Source organism: Procambarus clarkii, unplaced genomic scaffold, assembly GCF_040958095.1.
Source record: "Procambarus clarkii isolate CNS0578487 unplaced genomic scaffold, FALCON_Pclarkii_2.0 HiC_scaffold_102, whole genome shotgun sequence".
In the NCBI taxonomy this organism is placed as follows: Eukaryota; Metazoa; Arthropoda; class Malacostraca; order Decapoda; family Cambaridae; genus Procambarus; species Procambarus clarkii.
In genome coordinates, this window is record NW_027189135.1 from 2,050,814 (window position 1) to 2,074,880 (window position 24,067).

At 47.9% G+C, this 24,067-nt stretch overlaps 1 protein-coding gene across 1 annotated transcript in view; it reads right to left on the reverse strand.

Annotated features, from left to right (window-relative positions):
- Window positions 1–480: 480 nt before the first annotated feature.
- The window catches only part of LOC138360222 (uncharacterized), a 70,950-nt gene continuing 47,363 nt past the window's right edge, over window positions 481–24,067 (reverse strand). The window contains exon 2 of the mRNA XM_069320158.1: window positions 481–670. Within this exon, the coding sequence (XP_069176259.1) occupies window positions 481–670 (190 nt within the window). The remainder of the gene's footprint in view (window positions 671–24,067) is intronic.

Below are 24,067 nucleotides of genomic sequence, written 5' to 3' on the forward strand. Positions count from 1 at the left end.
TGCTTCATTACAGAATGCAATTCTCAAAATACTTGAAAAATCCTAGGGAGAAAAAATGCAAAATGAGGAATACAGGAGAGAGAGAGAGAGAGAGAGAGATAGAGAGATATAACATATCAATAAAGCCCTTTGAAGCCATATAGAAACACTACCAACAAAGAAAGTCATCTCCTAACAGCATCCCTTTTACATGATTAATTAACTGAAGGAAAAGATGCTGCGTCCCACCTCGACTCCTAAACTAATTATGGATATTTTTTCCCCCAGCGACCTGGGGGGGGGGGGGGCGGGTGATGATCAACTCATCACCAAACATCAACAAACCTGCCAACACAACTAACATGTGACGGATGCGACAGACAGATGCGATTTCTCACGAATTTCTCTCCCAGCTGAAGTTTGGAAGATGTGTACGAGTGTGTGTTAATTAAGTCAACTTTTAAAATAATGTTGATTCTTCGGATGTTGCAATTGCTGTGGCTAAGGGGAGATTTTTGTTGGTTTGTCATTCCTGTTGCTGCTTCTGCTGTTGGTGCTGCTGCTACTGCTGCTGCTGCTACTGCTGCTGCTGCTGCTGCTTCTGCTGCTTCTGCTGCTGCTGCTGCTACTGCTGCTGTTGCTGCCTCTTCTCTTATTGCTGCTGCTTCTACTAGTCCTGATGCTGCTACAGCTACAACGGAAAAAGTTGCAACGAAAATAGGCTAGCGGAATTGAACCTTACAACCCTGCATGACAAAAGCAACATAGGGGAAATGATCACAACATACAAAATACTGAGGGGGAGACTCGGAAACGCAAACGAGCCTTAGGAACACAAAGAAATACTCATGCCCTGAATGGATAATCAACAAGTGGAATGCATTAAAGGATGCTGTGGAAGCCACCTTCATCTACAACTTTGAAGTTTACATTCGACCAAACAAAAACAATTGAGAGTGAAAAATTTATAAATGCTAAAGGTACAACGAAGCTGGTAGACAGAGAGCTTGATCTACCTCCCTCTACCGTAGATACTGTTAGGTATGCACTGCTAGGTAAAGAAAGTATGTTGACCAGACCACACACTAGAAGGTGAAGGGACGACGACGTTTCGGTCCGTCCTGGACCATTCTCAAGTCAATTGAGCCACGTTACTTTAGCCACGTTATTGTGACTCATCTCCTGTGTAAGGAAAGTACATTTCCTCCCTGATGCCTAACCACTCCTCTCTTTCTCTCTCTCTCTCAAGCCATACACCCCCCTCACAGCCATCCTAGACACCTCCCTCCCCCTTCATAGCCATCATTTTCTCCCCTCCCCCTTCCCCCTATTCATCTTCCACTCCTAAAGCCATCCCCTCAGCCATCACACACACCCACGCAGCCATTGTCCACTTCCACAGTCATGCCTCGTACAACCATAACCTCCCCCTCCCCCCAACACCCCTCCCCCGAACACCCCCCCCCAACACCCCTCCCCTCAACACTCCTCCCCCCTACTAGGCCGTCCATCACTACAGGTTCGTGACGCTCTTGGATCCAATTCGTCTCACAACACCAATGACCCGCCTCTAACTGGCCCCGGATTCTGCTACACGAACGCCCACCCACAATCCTCTCCTCCCTCCTCTCCGGATTCTGGTACGTGAAAAGCCAGGGCTTATATCCGCCTTAGCCTCCGGATTCTGATGTAATAAAGCCCCTACCTCCAGCCCCCCCCCCCCCACCCCACACTACACCCGGATTACTCTAGCTCGAACGCCCACCCATAGAGTCTACTAATCCCGGATTTAACATCTAAAATCCTCCGGTTTCTGGATTCTCTGCTATACGAACATAAACACACATAACGTCGACTTTAAAATAAAAATTCACATACCCCGTCTAAATCAATCAACATTTACACTTTTTTCTAAGATTATAAGGTTGTAGAAATACCTAAAACACACAGGACAGGTCCGTAAAAGCTGTTCTGTGTATATATAGAGACTGTTGTGGGTCACTTTTGGAGCTACTTTTGCATTATATAAAAAAGATGATTGCTGAAATACTTTTCAAATTGTGTAACTAGAGTCACAAGATTGTAACTTGCTAAGCTAAATGATTTTTGGAGGGGAATGGGTATGGGGTCCACTATCACCCACAGGAATGGGTATGGGGTCCACTATCACCCACAGGAATGGGTATGGGGTCCACTATCGCCCACAGGAATGGGTATGGGGTCCACTATCACCCACAGGAATGGGTATAGGGTCCAATAACACCCACAGGAAAGGGTATGGGGTCCACTATCACCCACAGGAATGGGTATGGGGTCCACTATCACCCATAGGAATGGGTATGGGGTCCACTACCACCCACAGGAATGGGTATGGGGTCCACTACCACCCACAGGAATGGGTATGGGGTCCACTACCACCCACATGAATGGATATGGGGTCCACTACCACCCACAGGAATGGGTATGGGGTACATTACCACCCACAGGAATGGGTATGGGGTCCATTACCACCCAAGGCAGCACCATTGTTTGGAAATGACAATATCCTGTTGTGAAAAATATAACACCTGTTCTGAAAATACAGCGCCTGTCCTGGAAAATACAACGCCCTTAAGAAAGCACAACATTACCGTTTAATTCATCTCCAGATTCGCACAAAATTGCTTCCAAAAATTCAACACATGAGAAAAATTAAAACAAAAAATTTGAAAGCGGAAAGTACAATCACTGAAGGATTGAACACTCCAGAAGAGACATGATTCAGACGTACGAGATACCAAGAGGCATAAACAACGGAGTCCAAGAAGAACACACACACACATGTACGTACGTACACCCTACAAACACAAACATATACACACAGACAAATACACCCACGCAAACAACAACAGTAATCGTAGGTTGGATTAGTTCTCCCTTTCCCAGCCATCATTCATAGGTAAGTACACACAGACACACGCACACACCTCCCCCACACACACCTACACACACACACCTACACACACACACCTACACACACACGCGCACACCGTCAAATGTAGATATGATAGAGCCCAGTAGGCTCAGAAATCTGTAAACCAGTTGACTGACAATTGAAAGGCGGGACCAAAGAGCCAGAGCTCAACCCCCGCAAACACAACTAAGTGAATTCAACTAGGTGAATACCCACACACCCACACACACACACACACACACACAACGAGGTACTCAGAGGAATTGACAGAGTGGACATAGACGAAATGTTCACACGGAATAGTAACAGAACGAGAGGACATGGATGGAAGCTTGAAACTCAGATGAGTCACAGAGATGTAAGGAAGTTTTCTTTTAGCGTGAGAGTAGTGGGGAAATGGAATGCACTTCAGGAACAGGTTGTGGAAGCAAATACTATTCATAATTTTAAAACCAGGTATGATAGGGAAATGGGACAGGAGTCATTGCTGTAAACAACCGATGCTCGAAAGGCGGGATCCAAGAGTCAATGCTCGATCCTGCAAGCACATATAGGTGAGTACATATAGGTGAGTACACACACACACACACACACACCCACCCACCCACACACACATACACACACACACACACACACACACACACACACACACACACACACACACACACACACACCCCCCACACACACATACACACACACACACACACACAAAACACACACATACACACACACACACACACACACACACACACACACTTGTCTTGTGACCATCGTGTTGGGTGGACGTGGGTTGGGAGCTCCTGGATCACTAGTGGAGTGGGAGGGGTAATCAGGCAACTTCGAAGTGAAAAAGACTATAAGTGAATGTACAAGTGAATGAAAAAACCTTGGGTTTTGACCAGAGCCATAAGGTAGTGAAGAAAAACAGTTTAATTAGCGTAATTCAAAATAGTTGAGGAAATACTGTGCAGTGTGAAACCAGACCTCACCGACCTCTGACCGCGTGACCTCACCTCGGCAGCAACCCTTATACCACCACGTGGGACGACGATTGGAGATTCACTCACCTATTGTGTTAGCGGATTGTGCAAGGTATTGAGGAGCGCCTTTTTGGCTAGATTGTTACTGCAATGACTAGAAGGGGTTCAAGGTCAATCACCAGCAGGGATGAGGAGTAGGACAGATTTATAGACAAATTAATAGGGAAATTTGTAGAGAGAAGGAGTGATTGGTTGGAGGATCTAATCCAGGGGATTAAAAGTGAGGTATTTCAGCAAATACAGGATGCGGTAGAGAGGCAGAAACAAGAACTTATGCTCTATGTTCAGGAAGAGATTAGGAAGGGAAGAGAGGACTGGGAGAGGGAATGTGCTCGTATCACAAACGAATTAGGAAGGTTTAGCAGCATGGCTAAGGATAGAGGATTAGTGGGAGATGGGTTAGTGACTGCGGTTGGGATGGGGAATCCCCAGGGGACAGGCTACCAGCATGACAATGAATTACTGAGGAGACGGTCTATTATAATACATGGATTATTCGAATCTAGGGCACCAACTAGACAAGAGAGAATAGAAACAGAAAAATACGAATTGCACGAGATATTGAGGTGTATTGGAGCAGAGATGGCAGAACGCGAGGTGGATATCAATCGACGGGTTGGACCCTACAATTGTACCAAGAATAGACCTGTTCTGGTGCAATTCTCCAATGAGGAGGCAGTGGAGTACATAATGAGGAGCAAGCATTTACTCAGAGGAAGTGAAACCCATTACAATGTGTTTATAGAGAGGTTTATGACGAAAGATGAGCAAACAGCCCACAAAAATAGATGGCAACAACGACAACGTACTAGCTTCTCAGGTAGTCTCACCTCCCAGGTCACATCCCAGGTCACCTCCCAGGTCACCTCCCAGGTCATCTCCCAGGTCGCATCCTTCCCAACTCAGCCCTCCTATACATCCCCCCTGCCTCAGCCTCCCAAAACCCCCCTGTCCCTTCCACATTTGCACCTCCACAACGATTCCCCTGCCCCTGCTACATCACACTTGTCAGCGACCCCAGTGGGTCAAGCAATGCCCTCCCCAAACCCACCTTCCCATCCCCCCTCCCCAAATACCCCTTCCCACTCCCCTGCCCCTTCTACCCCATTGACTTCAATTCCATCTACTCCATCCCAGCTTCCACTGCACCCCTCTTCCACTCACCCCCAAACCCCACCCAACCCTCACCCCTCCTATGCACCTCCAGCCCACATTTAACCCCCTCACCTTGTGACCCCCTAACACCTTCCCCCATCTTCCTCTTCCCCTCTTCTACCCCAAAACCCCCACCTACCCCCGATTCCCCCCTAACTAATATACCCTCTCTTCCACTCCCAGCACCCATGCTCCATTCTCATCTCAACTCTCCGCCCTCAGTAGCCCTCTTCCCCCCAACCTCTCAACCTCTATCTGACTCTCAGTCTCACTCTATTTCTCAACCCCCCTATGCTATTCAGACCCCTAACTTTCAGACCCATTATGCCCTTCCTACCCCCCTAGATGCCCAGACCCCATTCGCCTACCAGGCACTCCCAGGCACCCCCCTAGCACCCCCCCCACTCACCCCCACAGCCCCCACTTGCCCCCCAGACACCCCCCAGTTCCCCCCAGACCCCTGGTGAAAGGGGGAACTCTGACACCCGAGTTTCCAAGAAGAGTCTCAAGGTTTGGTACACCAATGCTGATGGGGTAGCCAATAAAGCAGAAGAGATAAAAGAAAGAGTTAGTGAGGCAGACCCAGACATAGTGGCAATAGTGGAAACTAAAATAAATGGCATGATCTCGGATGCAATCTTTCCAGAGGGGTACCAGGTGATAAGAAAAGAAAGGACACAGAGACAGGGAGGAGGAGTGGCACTACTAATAAAGCAGAAATGGAAGTTTGATGAGCTGGAAAATCCGGGTACCAATGAAAGCACAAGCTTCATACATGGAACTCTGACAGTGGATGGGAAGAAGATTGTAATCTTGATACTCTACAATCCCCCACCAAACAGTAGAAGGCCCAGGCAGGAGTACGAGGACAGCAACAAGACATGTATGGATGAACTGCAGAGGGCAGCAACTTTAGCGCATAGAATGAGAGCGAAGCTGCTGGTCATGGGGGACCTAAATCACGGAGAGATAGATTGGGAAACGAGGAATCCCCATGGCGGGGAGGAGACCTGGGGAGCGAAGCTGGTAGACGTTATTGACAGGAATTTCCTAACACAGCATGTGAAAGAAGATACTAGGGAAAGAGGAGGGGATACGCCCAGCCTATTAGATCTCATTATCACTCAGAATGTAGAAGACATCGAGCAGTTGGAACATGAAATACCACTAGGAGCTAGTGACCATTGTGTCCTAGCCTTTGACTACATGATGGAGCTTAAAATTGTGACCAAAGGACAAGAGGTCCGGGAAAGGAGACTTGATTACAGAAAAGGGGACTGCAGAAGGATAAGGGACTACCTGGGAGAAGTGCAGTGGGAGGAAGAACTTAGAGGAAAAACAGTGCAAGGTATGATGAACCAAGTCATATTGAAATGCAAGGAGGCTGAAGATAGATTTATTCCAACAATAAAGGAAAAAAACAGGAGGGAATATAATAACCCATGGTTTAATAGACAGTGTCAGGAAGCAAAGGTGAGAAGCAGGAGGGAGTGGAGGAAGTACAGAAGGCAAAGGACAGAGGACAACAGGATTAGATGTAACAGAGCTAGGAATGATTACATTAACATAAGACGAGTGTCGGAAAGAAATTATGAGAACGATATTGCAGTCAAAGCGAAAAAGCAACCAAAATTACTACATAGCCATATAAGAAGGAAGATGTCGGTAAATGACCAAGTGACAAGACTGAGGAAAACAGAAGGGGCATATACAGAAAGCGACAAGGAAATCTGCGAGGTACTGAATGCAAAATTCCATGGAGTGTTCACTACCGAGCCTGAGCAGCTCCCATTGTTAGAAGAGCTTACCCAAGATGAAAGACTATCAGATATAGAGGTGACAGCAGAGGATGTAATGAAACAGTTGACAACACTGGATGCAAATAAAGCTGTTGGACCAGACAAAGTATCACCGTGGATACTTAAAGAGGCAGCGCAGGCTCTCAGCGTGCCTCTGGCAATGATCTTCAATGAGTCACTTATGTCGGGAGAATTGCCCAGTTGCTGGAAGGAGGCAAATGTCGTACCGATTTTCAAAAAGGGGGATAGGGAGGAGGCACTTAACTACAGACCCGTATCACTGACAAGCATCCCCTGCAAAATACTTGAAAGAATAATTAGGCTAAGACTTGTTGAGCACCTGGAGAGCATTGGGTTTGTAAACAAGCACCAACATGGGTTCTGGACAGGGAAATCATGCCTAACAAACCTTTTAGAATTCTATGATAAAGTAACAAGGATAAGGCAGGACAGAGAAGGCTGGGCAGACTGCATATTTCTTGACTGCCAAAAGGCCTTTGATACGGTACCGCACATGAGACTGCTATACAAACTTGAGAGGCAGGCAGGAGTAAGCGGAAAGGCCCTAGTATGGGTGAAGAACTACCTAACAGGAAGGAGCCAGAGGGTAATGGTAAGGGGCGAAAAGTCGGACTGGCGAACAGTAACAAGTGGAGTACCTCAAGGATCGGTGCTGGGACCAATCCTCTTTCTAATTTACGTAAATGATATGTTTACAGGAGTGGAATCATACATGTCGATGTTTGCAGATGACGCAAAATTAATGAGAAGAGTTGTGACAGAAGAGGATTGTAGGATCCTCCAAGAGGACGTAAACAGGCTGCAGAGATGGTCAGAGAAATGGCTACTGGAGTTTAACACCAGTAAATGTAAAGTTATGGAAATGGGATCAGGTGACAGGAGACCAAAGGGACAGTACACAATGAAGGGGAACAGCCTACCTGTAACGATTCGAGAAAGAGACCTGGGAGTGGATGTGACACCTAATCTAACTCCTGAGGCACATATAAATAGGATAACGACAGCAGCGTACTCTACACTGGCGAAAATTAGAACTTCATTCAGAAACCTAAATGAGGAAGCTTTTAGGGCGCTTTACACTGCCTACGTGAGACCCGTCTTAGAGTATGCCGCGCCATCATGGAGCCCCCACCTGAAGAAACACATAAAGAAACTGGAGAAGGTTCAGAGGTTTGCGACGAGGCTTGTCCCAGAGCTACGAGGGATGGGATATGAAGAGCGGCTGAAGGAACTGAACCTTACGACACTAGAGAAAAGAAGGGAGAGAGGAGATATGATAGGGACATATAAAATACTCAGGGGAATTGACAAAGTGGAAATAGATCAAATGTTCACACGTAATAATAACAGAACGAGGGGACATGGGTGGAAACTGGAAACTCAGATGAGTCACAGAGATGTTAGGAAGTTTTCTTTTAGCGTGAGAGTAGTAGAAAAATGGAATGCACTTGGGGAACAGGTTGTGGAAGCAAATACTATTCATACTTTTAAAACTAGGTATGATAGGGAAATGGGACAGGAGTCATTGCTGTAAACAACCGATAGCTAGAAAGGCGGGATCCAAGAGTCAATGCTCGATCCTGCAAGCACATATAGGTGAGTACATATAGGTGAGTACACACACACACACACACCCAACCACATACACACACACCACACACACACACACACACACACACACACACACACACACACACACACACACACACACACACACACATACAACCACACACACACACACCCACACACACACACACACAACCACACACACACACACCACACACACACATACACACACACACACACACACACACACACACACACACACACACACACCCACCCACCCACACACACACACACACACACCCACACACACACACACAACCACACACACACACACCACACACACACACACACACACACACACACACACACACACACACACACACAAAACCCACCCACCGTGGAATGCAACAACAGAATCCACCTATTATTCTTATGCAATTGCAATTATCTTTACATTATTATGATTGCGTCCCGAAATTAGCGAAGGAAATAGTCACGACTGGGGCACCTCCTGCCCTCAGAGCGATAAGACCCTCGATAAATTGCCTCGAGCCTACAAGGGGGGAGTCCAACTCTAATCCTTGTTGCAGAACTGTAAATTAATTTCACTAAGATAAGGAATTCCGATACTTTTAGACAGGACGAAGGATCAATTCCCCCTGTCTTATAGACAGGGTGAATTATTTCCCCTCTCCTTCGTTTTATAGACGGAAGAATGATATTTTTAGATAAAATTTAGATAGAAAGAAATTCCCTCCCAGCAGTTAATCGACTGAGAGCTCATGAGAAAATATCTGACACTGACAATTCAACCACTGATAAACTAGTCAAATCCAAAAGGTACCTCCAAACAGCCTAATAAATCTATAACCGCTACTTCCACTCCAAGATGGAGGAATACTTCAGTAGGTACCTACACTATCAACCCCTCTAAACGGGGCTGATAGTGTAGGTACCTCCACTATCAGTGAGCTGATAGTGGGCTTGATAGTGGGCTTGAACGGCTTCTTCTGATTTTCTAATTAAGTGGATATTTTGCAAGTTACAGCCTGCATCTCTTATCTCGCTCTTCCTCTCTCTGTAATCAGTAGCAATCGTTGTTAGGATTCCTCTAGTAGTTACAACAAGTAGTTAGAGGTGATCACACACAGAGATCACACTAACGTGATGCATCAAATGAACCAATTCACAAAGTCGTAGCTCAGTCGATTAAGGCAGTGTCTGGGATGCTCCCGGACGTAGGTTCGAATCCTCGTCACGGCCCTTGTGGATTTGTTCAGTTAGGGGTGATGATGCCCGAGGCAGGCCATATAGGACTCCCACAGCGCCTTTGATGGGTCACCTCGGAGTTCCTCCCCATTCCCCATTAGACCTGGGATAGTGGGAGTGGGGGGTGGGAGTTTGGGGACAAATCCAACACGCTTTCTACCTAACCCTCTTTCGAACTCCAGCCGTTGTAATCCGCCAGACTGTTATGGTTAATCCACGCGGCATGGGTGATTTTTTTTTTAATCAACGGGCAGCCCCACTCACCCCCCCTCCGCGGGGGGGGGGGAGAATGGGGGTCCTGGGGGCGGGGGAGAGGGGGTGAGTGCATGTGATCTCAAGCGACGATTCCCGTGGCCTTGTGTGCGATAATGAGGTCTGGAAACTGTGTGTGTGTGTGTGTGTGTGTGTGTGTGTGTGTGTGTGTGTGTGTGTGTGTGTGTGTGTGTGTGTGTGTGTGTGTTCACCTAGTTGTGCTTGCGGAGGTTGAGCTCTGCTCTTTCGGCCCGCCTCTCAACCGTCAATCAACCAACTGTTACTAACTACAACTTCCCCCCCCCCCCCCCGACACACACACGCACTCAGGAAGCAGCCCGTGACAGCTGACTAACTCCCAGGTACATATTTACTGCTAGGTAACAGGGGCATCAGGGGTGAAAAAACTCTGCCCATTGTGTTTCTGCATCACCAAGGGATCAAACCCGGACCCAAGGATTACGAGTCCAGAGCGCTGTCCACTCAGCCGCCAGCGCCACATGTGTGTAAGGATGACTGACAGGGTCAATAGAAACTGACCTAATCTATGTTCGATTGGGGCGCGCCAAACCCTTAACCCCATGTAAAGGAACTCCAGGAACATATGGGACTTCCTCCCCCAAAAAACCCATAGAAATGGTCACCAAAACTCCCAAATAATACCCAACTTCTATTACTTTGCGTCGGCCGTATATTCCCTCAAAAAAATCCTACTGGAGGAGTGAGAAACATGAGAGATTTTTCAAAATATTTCTCACCTGCGGTTCCCTTTCACACATTCCACTCCCTCGGGGCCTGCAGGTGGGTCCTAAAATACTCATGGTGATGAGAGCTTGAGTAATCTCTAGGATTACTCAATAATCCTAAAGATTATTCGGGTCTGGTAATTAGGACACTCAAGGTGGCTTGATTACCCTTAAACCAGGGGGTTTATTGACGCTTTTCTGGGGAGGTTTCTGGGGGGTTTCAGGGGGAAGGAAGGAAGGAATCATCAGGGGGAAATCGCCAAGCCATTACGACTATATAGCAGGGGTTTCAGGGGGTTAGTTTTATATCTTCTATTATAACTAACGAATGCATTAATAATCCCCATTAAAAGCTAATAAAAATTGCCATTAACAGGAGATAGAAACTAATGGCATTCACCATTAGGAAAAAAATAATAAATAAATAGTTGACCAGACTACACACTAGAAGGTCTTGAAGGGACGACGACGTTTCGGTCCGTCCTGGACCATTCTCAAGTCCATTGTCTTGACAATCGACTTGAGAATGGTCCATTCGTCCCTTCAACTTCTAGTATGTGGTCTGGTCAATTTACTTTAGCCACGTTATTGTGACTCATCGCCTGCAATAAAGAAATACAAACAGATGATGATGATAACCAACCCGGAGATAAATCCCAACATCAGGTATTCATCAAAGATGTGATAGCATTCACACTATTGGCAGAACTTTTATTATTTTATTATTATTATTTTATACCACAGACGTGGCCAGACATTTACAATGCTAACCAGCATATATAGATTTTCTTCTGTCCTCCATGAACAGGGTTAGAGATGTGTTAAACATATAGTTCAAGGGTTTATTGAACACTCAACCACAGAAGGTGATTCGGTGCTTTTAAAATGCTAAGCTAACCTACATACGTAAATACATAGATACACAGATTTACGTATGCCCTACATAAAGTGTTCAATGTGTCTTTTACATAGTGGCATTAATGTGCATTTACAAAGGTGAAATGTAATTCTGATCAGCTTCCGTATATACTTTATACACATACACAGACACATATATACATACATATATACACACACATGCATTCACATACATTTGTCTCTTTTACTCAGACAGAGTGAGATAGCTGATAAAGAAACTTGTGTGCAATTAAGCACTTAATCACTGAAGGTGATTAAGGTGTTTTTACAAGCTCAGGTTATATAGTTACATCACATACATACATTGTATAATTGATACATTACATGGACAATCTTGGATACAAGTCCAATATATCATCAAGTGTTCCAGTACTCATATAGTAATTACAGAGTTCAGCATACCTTAACCCCGGAAGGCGAAAGTCAGTCAGTATGGGACATTCTACAATATAATGTTCAAGAGAGTGCATGTTTTCTCTTTCACAAAGTTGACACATTGTGTACTCGACATTTTGGATTTTGAGAAAGCTGCCAGATACGTCTATATCCCAGGCGTATTCTGGCCACTATAACATCACATTGCAGAACTCTTGCTTTATTAGTTCAAAATGTGAACATCTCCTCACGATATCTATCATAATATTTAATGCTACAACTTTCAGGTCTTTGTGAATTTGTTTGGTCAGTAAAATTTTCATTAGATATTTTTGTAAGTATTCTCTTTGTCAGTGCTAATGAAACTCCCATATCAATATCTTCTTCTGGTTTTCTACAGGTTATCTTTGCAAGCATATCAACAGTGTCATGTTTTGAGATACCAACATGCACAAGGAAGTGATGTGGTGGAGCCTGACTCCATACACAGTTTTATATGTAGATATGATAGAGCCCAGTAGGCTCAGGAACCTGTTCACCAGTTGATTGACAGTTGAGAGGCGGGACCAAAGAGCCAAAGCTCAACCCCTCCAAGCACCACTAGGTGAGTACACACACACACACTTTTTAGGCCACGCCCAGCCCCTGAGGTGGGCCACGCCCAGCCCCTGAGGTGGGCCACGCCCAGCCCCTGAGGTGGGTCACGCCCAGCCCCTGAGGTGGGCCACGCCCAGCCCCTGAGGTGGGCCACGCCCAGCCCCTGAGGTGGGTCACGCCCAGCCCCTGAGGTGGGCCACGCCCAGCCCCTGAGGTGGGCCACGCCCAGCCCCTGAGGTGGGCCACGCCCAGCCCCTGAGGTGGGTCACGCCCAGCCCCTGAGGTGGGTCACGCCCAGCCCCTGAGGTGGGCCACGCCCAGCCCCTGAGGTGGGCCACGCCCAGCCCCTGAGGTGGGCCACGCCCAGCCCCTGAGGTGGGCCACGCCCAGCCCCTGAGGTGGGCCACGCCCAGCCCCTGAGGTGGGCCACGCCCAGCCCCTGAGGTGGGCCACGCCCATCCCCTGAGGTGGGCCACGCCCAACCCCTGAGGTGGGCCACGCCCAGCCCCTGAGGTGGGCCACGCCCAGCCCCTGAGGTGGGCCACGCCCAACCCCTGAGGTGGGCCACGCCCAAGCCCCTGAGGTGGGCCACGCCCAACCCCTGAGGTGGGCCACGCCCAGCCCCTGAGGTGGGCCACGCCCAGCCCCTGAGGTGGGCCACGCCCAGCCCCTGAGGTGGGCCACGCCCAGCCCCTGAGGTGGGCCACGCCCAGCCCCTGAGGTGGGCCACGCCCAGCCCCTGAGGTGGGCCACGCCCAGCCCCTGAGGTGGGCCACGCCCAGCCCCTGAGGTGGGCCACGCCCAGCCCCTGAGGTGGGCCACGCCCAGCCCCTGAGGTGGGCCACGCCCAGCCCCTGAGGTGGGTCCACGCCCATCCCCTGAGGTGGGCCACGCCCATCCCCTGAGGTGGGCCACGCCCATCCCCTGAGGTGGGTCACGCCCATCCCCTGAGGTGGGTCACGCCATCCCCTGAGGTGGGTCACGCCCATCCCCTGAGGTGGGTACGCCCCATCCCCTGAGGTGGGCCACACCCAGCCCCTGAGGTGGGCCACACCCAGCCCCTGAGGTGGGCCACGCCCAGCCCCTGAGGTGGGCCACGCCCATCCCCTGAGGTGGGCCACGCCCAACCCCTGAGGTGGGCCACGCCCAGCCCCTGAGGAGGGCCACGCCCAGCCCCTGAGGTGGGCCACGCCCAACCCCTGAGGTGGGCCACGCCAGCCCCTGAGGTGGGCCACGCCCAACCCCTGAGGTGGGCCACGCCCAGCCCCTGAGGTGGGCCACGCCCAGCCCCTGAGGTGGGCCACGCCCAGCCCCTGAGGTGGGCCACGCCCAGCCCATGAGGTGGGCCACGCCCAGCCCCTGAGGTGGGCCACGCCCAGCCCCTGAGGTGGGCCACGCCCAGCCCCTGAGGTGGGCCACGCCCAGCCCCTGAGGTGGGCTCGCCCAGCCCCTGAGGTGGGCCACGCCCAGCCCCTGAGAGGGCCACGCCCAGCCCCTGAGGTGGGTCACGCCCATCCCCTGAGGGGGTCACGCCCATCCCCTGAGGGTGGGCCACGCCCATCCCCTGAGGTGGTCACGCCCATCCCCTGAGGTGGGTCCAGCCCATCCCCTGAGGTGGGTCACGCCCATCCCCTGAGGTGGGGTCACGCCCATCCCTGAGGTGGGCCACACCCAGCCCCTGAGGTGGGCCACACCCAGCCCCTGAGGTGGGCCACACCCAGCCCCTGAAGTGGGTCACACTCAACCCCTTCACTTCGTCTCCGACTCTCCTGCTGGGCTTCGCAAAGTTAACTTCCCATCGTCCAAATATCTTCCTTACACATGGTGGAATCTGAGGAGTTGGGAGCCTGTCAACCATCCCAATGTCCTCACGAAGTAAGAATTTTGCACATTATTTACCTCCTAGAGGGTCAGTTCCCTGTCCCTACAGTCATATTAGCATATCTTATCTTGCCACAACTCCCGCTTTTCATGACACACATAGATTATGCCACATACAATGCTGAGGACAATCAGGCACTTCAGTAGTTGAAGCAGCACTCTAAATGTCGTCATTACCATTGTTTTCAGCCTCGAGCGGTGGTTATTCCCCTCCGTATTCTCCACATATTCTACATCAAAGCACCTCTCTGCCCTTCCAGGTGTAGTATCTTCCAACAGTTCCCCATAGACGGTCCCGTTGCGGAGACGCATTTTACTTCTTATAGAAAAGAAATCTATACAAGCTATAGATATATCTTATCTCTACAAGAAAAGAATTAATTGATAATCTTCCGTGGTGACCCTGCCTCTACAGTGTTATATCAGGGATCATGGTAACTTAGTTAGGTTGGATATATATGGAGAGACGAAGGACAACACCCCAGGAAGCTTGTGAGTGTTAACATCTGGTACAAGTATGGTGAAGATAAGTGTTGATAGTGACATGATAGTATTATAGTGTGATAGTGACATAGTACACGGCCCTTGTGGATGTGTTCATTTAGTGACAGTATTATAATGGGATTGTGACATATCAGGTATTATTACATACGCTTTCTGGCCGTCGGACGCAATAGGTTAGGTTAGGTTAGGTTGGGTTAGGTTAGGCGGGTTGCTTGGGTTGGTACCTTTCCGGTCAGGTTAAAAGGTTGATTTTTTTACGGAGTGACATAACCAAGAGAGAGACTCAACAACTGGTAAATATTGACACGAAACCCATACATCTTAAGAAGAAAGGAAGGGAGGGAAATATCAGGGGGGAAAGCGTCAAGCCATTACGACTATATAGCACTGGGAAGGGGGTCAGGATAAGGATTTGGGATGGGACCGGGGAAAGGAATGGTGCCCAACCCCTTGTGGACAGCCAGGGGGATTGAACGCCGACCTGCATGAAGCCAGACCGTCGCTCTACCCCTTGTTTGATCATAGCAAATCATTACGGGTCGTAATATATTCTTGATATCTCATGTTTTCATGTCTGTCATTTACATCAGTTTTTATGTTCAAGAATTCGCGTTAAAATATGTTTGAATTGACTCCATAATGTTTGCATGTTGTATTGTTAAATGTTAGTAAGGGGGTGGTAGTGGGGATGGTGGTACTGGTGGCGATGGTGGTACTAGTAGATATGGTGGCACTAGTAGAGATGGTGGTACTGGTAGAAATGGTGCTACTGGTAGAGATGGTGGTACTGGTAGAAATGGTGCTACTGGTAGAGATGGTTCTACTGATGGTGTGTGTGGTACTAGTAGAGATGGTGGTACTGGTGGCGATGGTGGTACTGGTAGAAATGGTGCTTCTGGTAGAGATGGTGGTACTAGTAGAGATGGTGGTACTGGTGGCGATGGTGGTACTGGTGGCGATGGTGGTACTGGTGGCGATGGTGGTACTAGTAGAGATGGTGGTACTGGTGGCGATGGTGGTACTAGTAGAGATGGTGGTACTGGTGGCGATGGTGGTACTGGTGGCGATGGTGGTACTAGTAGAGATGGTGGTACTGGTGGCGATGGTGGTACTAGTAGAGATGGTGGTACTGGTAGAGATGGTGGTACTGGTAGAGATGGTGGTACTGGTGGCGATGGTGGTACTAGTAGAGATGGTGGTACTAGTAGAGATGGTGGTACTGGTAGAGATGGTGGTACTGGTGGCGATGGTGGTACTGGTGGCGATGGTGGTACTAGTAGAGATGGTGGTACTGGTAGAGATGGTGGTACTGGTGGCGATGGTGGTACTGGTGGCGATGGTGGTACTGGTGGCGATGGTGGTACTGGTGGCGATGGTGGTACTGGTGGCGATGGTGGTACTAGTAGAGATGGTGGTACTGGTAGAGATGGTGGTACTGGTGGCGATGGTGGTACTGGTGGCGATGGTGGTACTAGTAGAGATGTGGTACTGGTAGAGAGGTGGTACTGGTGGCGATGGTGGTACTAGTAGAGATGGTGGTACTAGTAGAGATGGTGGTACTGGTGGCGATGGTGGTACTAGTAGAGATGGTGGTACTGGTAGAGATGGTGGTACTGGTGGCGATGGTGGTACTAGTAGAGATGGTGGTACTGGTAGAGATGGTGGTACTGGTGGCGATGGTGGTACTAGTAGAGATGGTGGTACTAGTAGAGATGGTGGTACTGGTAGAGATGGTGGTACTGGTGGCGATGGTGGTACTGGTGGCGATGGTGGTACTAGTAGAGATGGTGGTACTGGTGGCGATGGTGGTACTGGTGGCGATGGTGGTACTAGTAGAGATGGTGGTACTAGTAGAGATGGTGGTACTGGTAGAGATGGTGGTACTGGTGGCGATGGTGGTACTGGTGGCGATGGTGGTACTAGTAGAGATGGTGGTACTAGTAGAGATGGTGGTACTGGTGGCGATGGTGGTACTAGTAGAGATGGTGGTACTGGTAGAGATGGTGGTACTGGTGACTATGGTAGTGATGGTAACGAATATGGTAGTGCAGGTAATCCAACCGAGAGGTATAGTATAGTATCCAAACATCTTCCCACCCCTTTTATTTCCTTCCTCTCACCCCTTTATTCCCCCCTTCCCCCCTTCTTCTCAAGACCCCTCCACACATACGCCACCGCCTTTGAGGAGCAAGGAAGCGTAAAGCTCGTCTTGTCATCCTCGATAATACTGCCAAAATTATTGTACCTCCTCCTCCCCCCTGTCAACCACGAAAAGGTAAACACGCGAGTCTCACAAACCATCACTCAGGGAAGGGGAGAGGAAAGGGGGTGGAAAAGGCAACAGTATCCCGTCCCAAGGTTTATGATCAGGAAGCGATAGACAGTGAAAAAGATCGATTCGCTTGTGTGGGAATGATGCTGCTTGCTGCTCCGTAAGGAGGAGATGAAAGAGAGGGAAGGAAGGAGGCTGCGAAGGTATGGGAGAGAAGATGAGGTAAGGGAAGGGAAGGGAAGGTAAAGAGAGAGTATAAAGAAAAGCTTGTGAGAAATAGATGGGAAGGGAGATCATTCACCAGGCATCCTGGGTTGACGATCTGATCAACCAGGCTGTTGGACGACACTGAGGTCATCCCGTGTCCCCTTTGAAGGTTCCTAAATTCTTCATTAATGGCGAAAGACATCAATTAGAGAGAATTTGTTTTGTGTATTGAGAGAGGAGAGGTGTTTGGTCCCTGGTGTTTATAGAATTGTCTCCTGGAGCGTCTATATTCTTTCCAGTGGAGCTGTTTTACACAGCCAGTGGAGCTGTTTTACACAGCCAGTGGCTGCTTTTCAGTCAGTGGAGCTGTTTTACACAGCCAGTGGCTGTTTTTCAGTCAGTGGAGCTGTTTTACACAGCAAGTGGCTGTTTTACACAGCCAATGGCTGTATTACACAGTCAGTGAAGCTGTTTTACACAGCCAGTGGCTGTTTTACACAGCCAGTGGCTGTTTTACACAGCTAGCAGCTGTTTTACACAGCCAGTGGCTGTTTTACACAGCCAGTGGAGCTGTTTTACACAGCCAGTGGAGCTGTTTTTCACAGCTAGTGGAGCTGTTTTACACAGCCAGTGGAGCTGTTTTACACAGCCAGTGGAGCTGTTTTACACAGCCAGTGGAGCTGTTTTACACAGCCAGTGGAGCTGTTTTACACAGCCAGTGGCTGTTTTTCACAGTCAGTGGCGCTGTTTTTCACAGCCAATGGCTGTTTTTCACAGCCATTGGCTGTTGTACACATCTTGTGGGACTATTTTACACAGCCTGCCATGCCTCCCGAATTTGTGAGTGCATGGTACCACTCCATCTAACATTTCCCAGGTATAAACTACACTTCATGACCCCTGCCTGGAGCCCTGTGGTGTATAGGTTTGTGGAGGCTGGTTAACATTTCCCAGGTATAAACTACACTTCATGACCCCTGCCTGGAGCCCTGTGGTGTATAGGTTTGTGGAGGCTGGTTAACATTTCCCAGGTATAAACTACACTTCATGACCCCTGCCTGGAGCCCTGTGGTGTATAGGTTTGTGGAGGCTGGTTAACATTTCCCAGGTATAAACTACACTTCATGACCCCTGCCTGGAGCCCCGTGGTGTATAGGTTTGTGGAGGCTGGTTAGGGGACCAGAAACTGGGGAGAGGTTCGAGTGAAAAGGACGAGTTAGTGCCTAATCGTTTCAGTAGTTTACATGCCAGCAACTCCGGGGTAGTAGGGGGTTTAAGGTGTTTATAATACGTCTATTTGCCTTGTTGAACATGTTGCTATTCAATTGGGCTGTTTCCACTGTCAAGGTCTTTGTCGACTCTGGCTTTAAAGTTGTGGATGGAGGTGGCTTCTACAACGTCTTCTTTTTAAGAGTTTTTTCGTATTTGTTGACTGTGTTGTACAGGGTGAGGTGGTGGTGGTGGTGGATGAGTCCTGGAGTGTGGTGGTAGTGGTGGTGGTGGTGGTGGTTGATGAATCCTGGAGTGTAGTGGAGATGGTGGTGGATGAGTCCTAGAGTGTGGTGGTGGTGGATGAGCTCTGGATGTAGTGGTGGTGGTAGTGGATGAGTTCTAGAGTGTGGTGGTGGTGGATGAGTCCTATAGTGTGGATGTAGTGATGGTGGATGAACAAACAGGCAATATTTTACCTTCATTACTTTTCATCATAATAACCATAGTTTACTATAACTCTACATTATAACACTCGCCTCTTTTCTCCGAATTAAATATAACAAAAATTACTAAAGTGCATAATTTATAATATTTTTCCTTCCCTCACGCCTGTTCTCCTTGTTCATTAATGTTCAGATATAACAAAGTGTTCAATAAAGCATGGGGGGGGGGGTGATGGGGGGGATGGGGGTTATGGGGGTTATGGGGGTTATGGGGGGGCGGTCTCAGGAACAAAGACCTATCGTTCAGGTCAAGATCCTTCCTCCCCAGATATCGAGATATCGAGACGAGAGAACCCAATTCCCCACGAGTGGACCCAATTCCTCGCTTCCCAAAGCCTTAAAACCCAAATCTTCAACCTATTTCGACCAAATAAAGTACCTATCTGTTTCCTTAACTAAAACCCTACATCCTTGTATCTACAGCGTAATCAAGCAGACAGCGACATGTCTGCTTGATTACGCGTCTGCTGATCTGCTTGCTTGTTTAATCCTAATTTGTTTTGTTTTCGTACGTGGGTGTGACTCTTGTTAGCAGGTTGAGTGAGAGCTTTTTCTTCCTCGTAGCTTATGGTAATCCTTACCTTACTAGTTTTCCCAGGAATACGACCCTGTAATGGGACAGGTGCCCAGTCAATCCTCCCTGGCCAGGACTCGAACCGGGACTAAAATCGCTCCCGAGGGTATAGTGTTATTACGCCCACTACCTAGGGACCTGCCTATTTATATTATATATATATATATATATATATATATATATATATATATATATATATATATATATATATATATATATATATATATATTATATATATATACACACACACACACACACACGTACTTACCTAAGATATCTGTCTATTTATCTAATTACCTGCTTGGATAATTGCCTTGGATAATCCACCTCCTAGCATGTGGATTTCTCTAACTACCCGTTTGTCTGGTATTTCAATTGTTTCTGTTCTCATCTTGTTGGGCTTGCGAGGGGTTGAGCTTTGGCTCTTGGGTCCCACCTCTGAAGGGAGATGTGATGTGAGGTGGCGAGAGAGTTTAACGAGTATAGGTGACTATTAAAGACAATTAATTACTATGCCACTCTGCACTTATGTGTCAAGTTTTAGCACACACATTCCTCCCTCATTTGGTTGGAGACAGGTTGAAGGATAACTAGATATCATTGATAGATAATGGCCTATGGAGACAAATACATAATATACCTGGTATGTATTATGTATATACGAGAGAAGGGTGGTAAGGTGTGTGTGTGTGTGAATGAGTAGTGGGAGGTGTAGGCGACGGGGCAGGCTGTTATTGTTGGCATAAATATGGTGTAATGTTAACCCTAGTGAGGAGTTCACTCGCTGCCACTTACGGGCTATTCATGCCCGTGCCACCTTTTAGGTGGCTTAATCTTCATCAATCAATCAATCTTGCCAGGGGCACACATCACCGCTCCTGTGCCAGGTAAGTCCACTACGGGCTCACCATAGCCCGTGCTACTTGCCCCGCTCCTGTGCCAGGTAAGTTATGGGCTCACCATAGCCCGTGATACTTGGAACTTTATGTTCCCAGTAGCTGAATCTAAAACAACAACCCAGCTCGCCGGGTCGAGGTGGGCTCGTAGCTCGACATGACTTCTGAGTTATATTTTTCAACAGCATAATTGTTAGTTTACAAAAAAACTTATTGTTGTTCGGCTAATTTGTTAAAATTATTGAACACCTCTTTTTTTAACACTTAAAACCTACTTAAGATTTCGTAACACTTAAGGATAGGTCTTTGAGGCGATATCGGCTATAGTTCGACCTATGGAGAGACGATTATCTCTTCTATAGTCTCTTCTTCTCGTCTCTTCTATAGAGGAGACGATTGGGAACAACATATTTACGAATCGAGTACAAGTCTATTCACTAAATAACGATATATGCTGACCAGACCACACACTAGAACTGATGAGTGTGCCCAAGAAAATGGTCTTAAGGACCTAATGACCATTTTGGATTGCCTAAGAGTACACCGAGAGCAGCAATATATGGCCAGAAATGAAGCAAAACAATTAATAGACCAGAAACTATTCAATTTCCAGTAACTATTCTATTTATTACCGTCGTGATAGGTATCGCAAGTCTGTAGGTCAAATTAAGCTACTGAGTTCGACTATCTACAGCGGTACGCATCTTCGTATATGTGTACGCACTTTCGTGTGGTTACTCACCTATTTGTGCTTGCAGGATCGAGCACCGACTCTTGGATCCCGCCTTTCCAGCCATCGATTGTTTACAGCAATGACTCCTGTCCCATTTCCCTATCATACCTAGTTTTAAAAGTATGAATAGAGTTTGCTTCCATAACCTGTTCCCCAAGCGCATTCCATTTTTCCACTACTCTCACGCTAAAAGAAAACTTCCTAACATCTCTGTGACTCATCTGAGTTTCCAGTTTCCACCCATGTCCCCTCGTTCTGTTATTATTACGTGTGAACATTTCATCTATTTCCACTTTGTCAATTTCCCTGAGTATTTTACATGTCCCTATCATATCTCCTCTCTCCCTTCTTTTCTCTAGCGTCGTAAGGTTCAGTTCCTTCAGACGCTCTTCATACCCCATCCTTCGTAACTCTGGGACAAGCCTCGTCGCAAATCTCTGAACCTTCTCCAGTTTCCTTATGTGTTTCTTCAGGTGGGGGCTCCATGGGTGTGTGTGTGTGTGTGTGAACTCACCTAATTGTGCTTGCGGGGTTGAGCTCTGGCTCTTTGGTCCCGCCTCTCAATCGTCAATCAACTGGTGTACAGATTCCTGAGCCTACTGGGCTCAGGATATGATAAAGCTTTATCATATCTACATTTGAAACTGTGTATGGAGTCAGCCTCCACCACATCACTGTGTGTGTGAGTTTGTGTGTGTGTGTGGTGTGTGTGTGTGTGTGTGTGTGTGTGTGTGTGTGTGTGCATGTGTACCAACAACACAACATTCCCAGAGGTGGTGTCTATGATCCACGTCTATCTTCTCCCTGTTTACACACACACACACACACACGCGCACACACACACACACACACACACACACACACACACACACACACACACACACACACCACAATTCATTTCCATTATGTAATTTCCCCCGTCATAGCCCGTTACAATTAGCGGCAGCAACAATTATAAATGAAACATCGATCCCGCCATGGCGAACGAAGTCTGTTATTTGGTCCATTGCGTGCAAGAGGTTCGTAAAGAATTTCGTAATAAATAGCTCCGGATCTATTGGCGGGCCGAGGCCTCATGAATGGTCCAGCCGTGTGGGTGATGGCCAAATTCCCACATATGGTGAGGAACATGTTGTGCTCATCCGTGTTATTGCTCATTGGGGTTATTGCTGAAGATTAGTGGTGTCTCGAGGCTGGGTGGGGGGGGATTGGCTAATAGGAAAGAGGGTAGGGGGTTCCAATCACTGCTAGATAAACCCACCAAACACACACACACACACACACACACACACACACACACACACACACACACGACTTAACTACAACGTTCGAGCAAGTTGGGATACCACCTAACAAATTATATATATATGTCAATTATCTAACCAGTTGTAATAACTTTGTAACGCTTTATAACAAGTTGTAACAAGATAACAATAGGGGTCGTTAGATTGTGTGTTTTTGCAGGGGAAACCCCTCATTACACACACACACACACACACACACACACACACACACACACACCACACACACACACACACACACAGTGGCCCGAACGAAGACAAATAAACAACTACAAATTTTCTACCTCGGCTTCCAGAAAGCCAAGGCCAATAGCCAGACATTACATTAGATACGAACAATAGCTCCTCTTTCAGCCGTACAATCGACGACAACTAACGCAACAATCGGCCAGACAGGAACAATCAAAGCAGCATTTTTTTTTTTTAGCAATCATGGTTGTTAGCGTGACGCAGTTCGTGGTCTTAATGTCTTAATGAAAGTCTTAATAATATAGTCTTAAAAGCCTTAAAGTCTTAAGTCTTAAAAGTCTTAAAAGTCTTAAAAGTCTTAAAGTCTTAATAATAAAGTCTTAAATTAATAAAGTCTGAATAAAAGACTTGAGACAAAGGAAGGCTGACGTTTCGTGATGGTTTGTGACGTCTTTCCTGTAGGACTAACGGAAGTGGACGGTTTGTTAGCAGGTAGTTTGGGATCATTGCTGGATTCCTATTAACATGTGCAATTGGTAATTTGTTTTCCTTACGAGGTTTTAATAGGGAGAGAATAGGAGGAAGAGAGGGGGGGGGGGGGAGGGGGGGAGGAGGGAAGTGGGTGTGTGGAAGGTGGGGGAGAGAATGTACATGGGAGATTGGTCAAAGGAAGAGGAATGTCCTCTTCAATGTCCTCATTCCTCTTCAAAGGAAGAGGAATGTCCAGGTTTAAATGTTAAATTTTGCCCCGAGGGGCGAGTTTATTGGGCAGCGTCACTCATCCTGTGAGTGGACACACCGCCATAGTGACAGTATTGGGCCGCGCCACTCATCCTGTGAGTGGACACACCGCCATAGTGACAGTATTGGGCAGCGCCACTCATCCTGTGAGAGGACACACCGCCATAGTGACAGTATTGGGCAGCGTCACTCATCCTGTGAGTGGACACACCGCCATAGTGACAGTATTGGGCAGCGCCACTCATCCTGTGAGAGGACACACCGCCATAGTGACAGTATTGGGCAGCGTCACTCATCCTGTGAGTAGACACACCGCCATAGTGACAGTATTGGGCAGCGCCACTCATCCTGTGAGTGGACACACCGCCATAGTGACAGTATTGG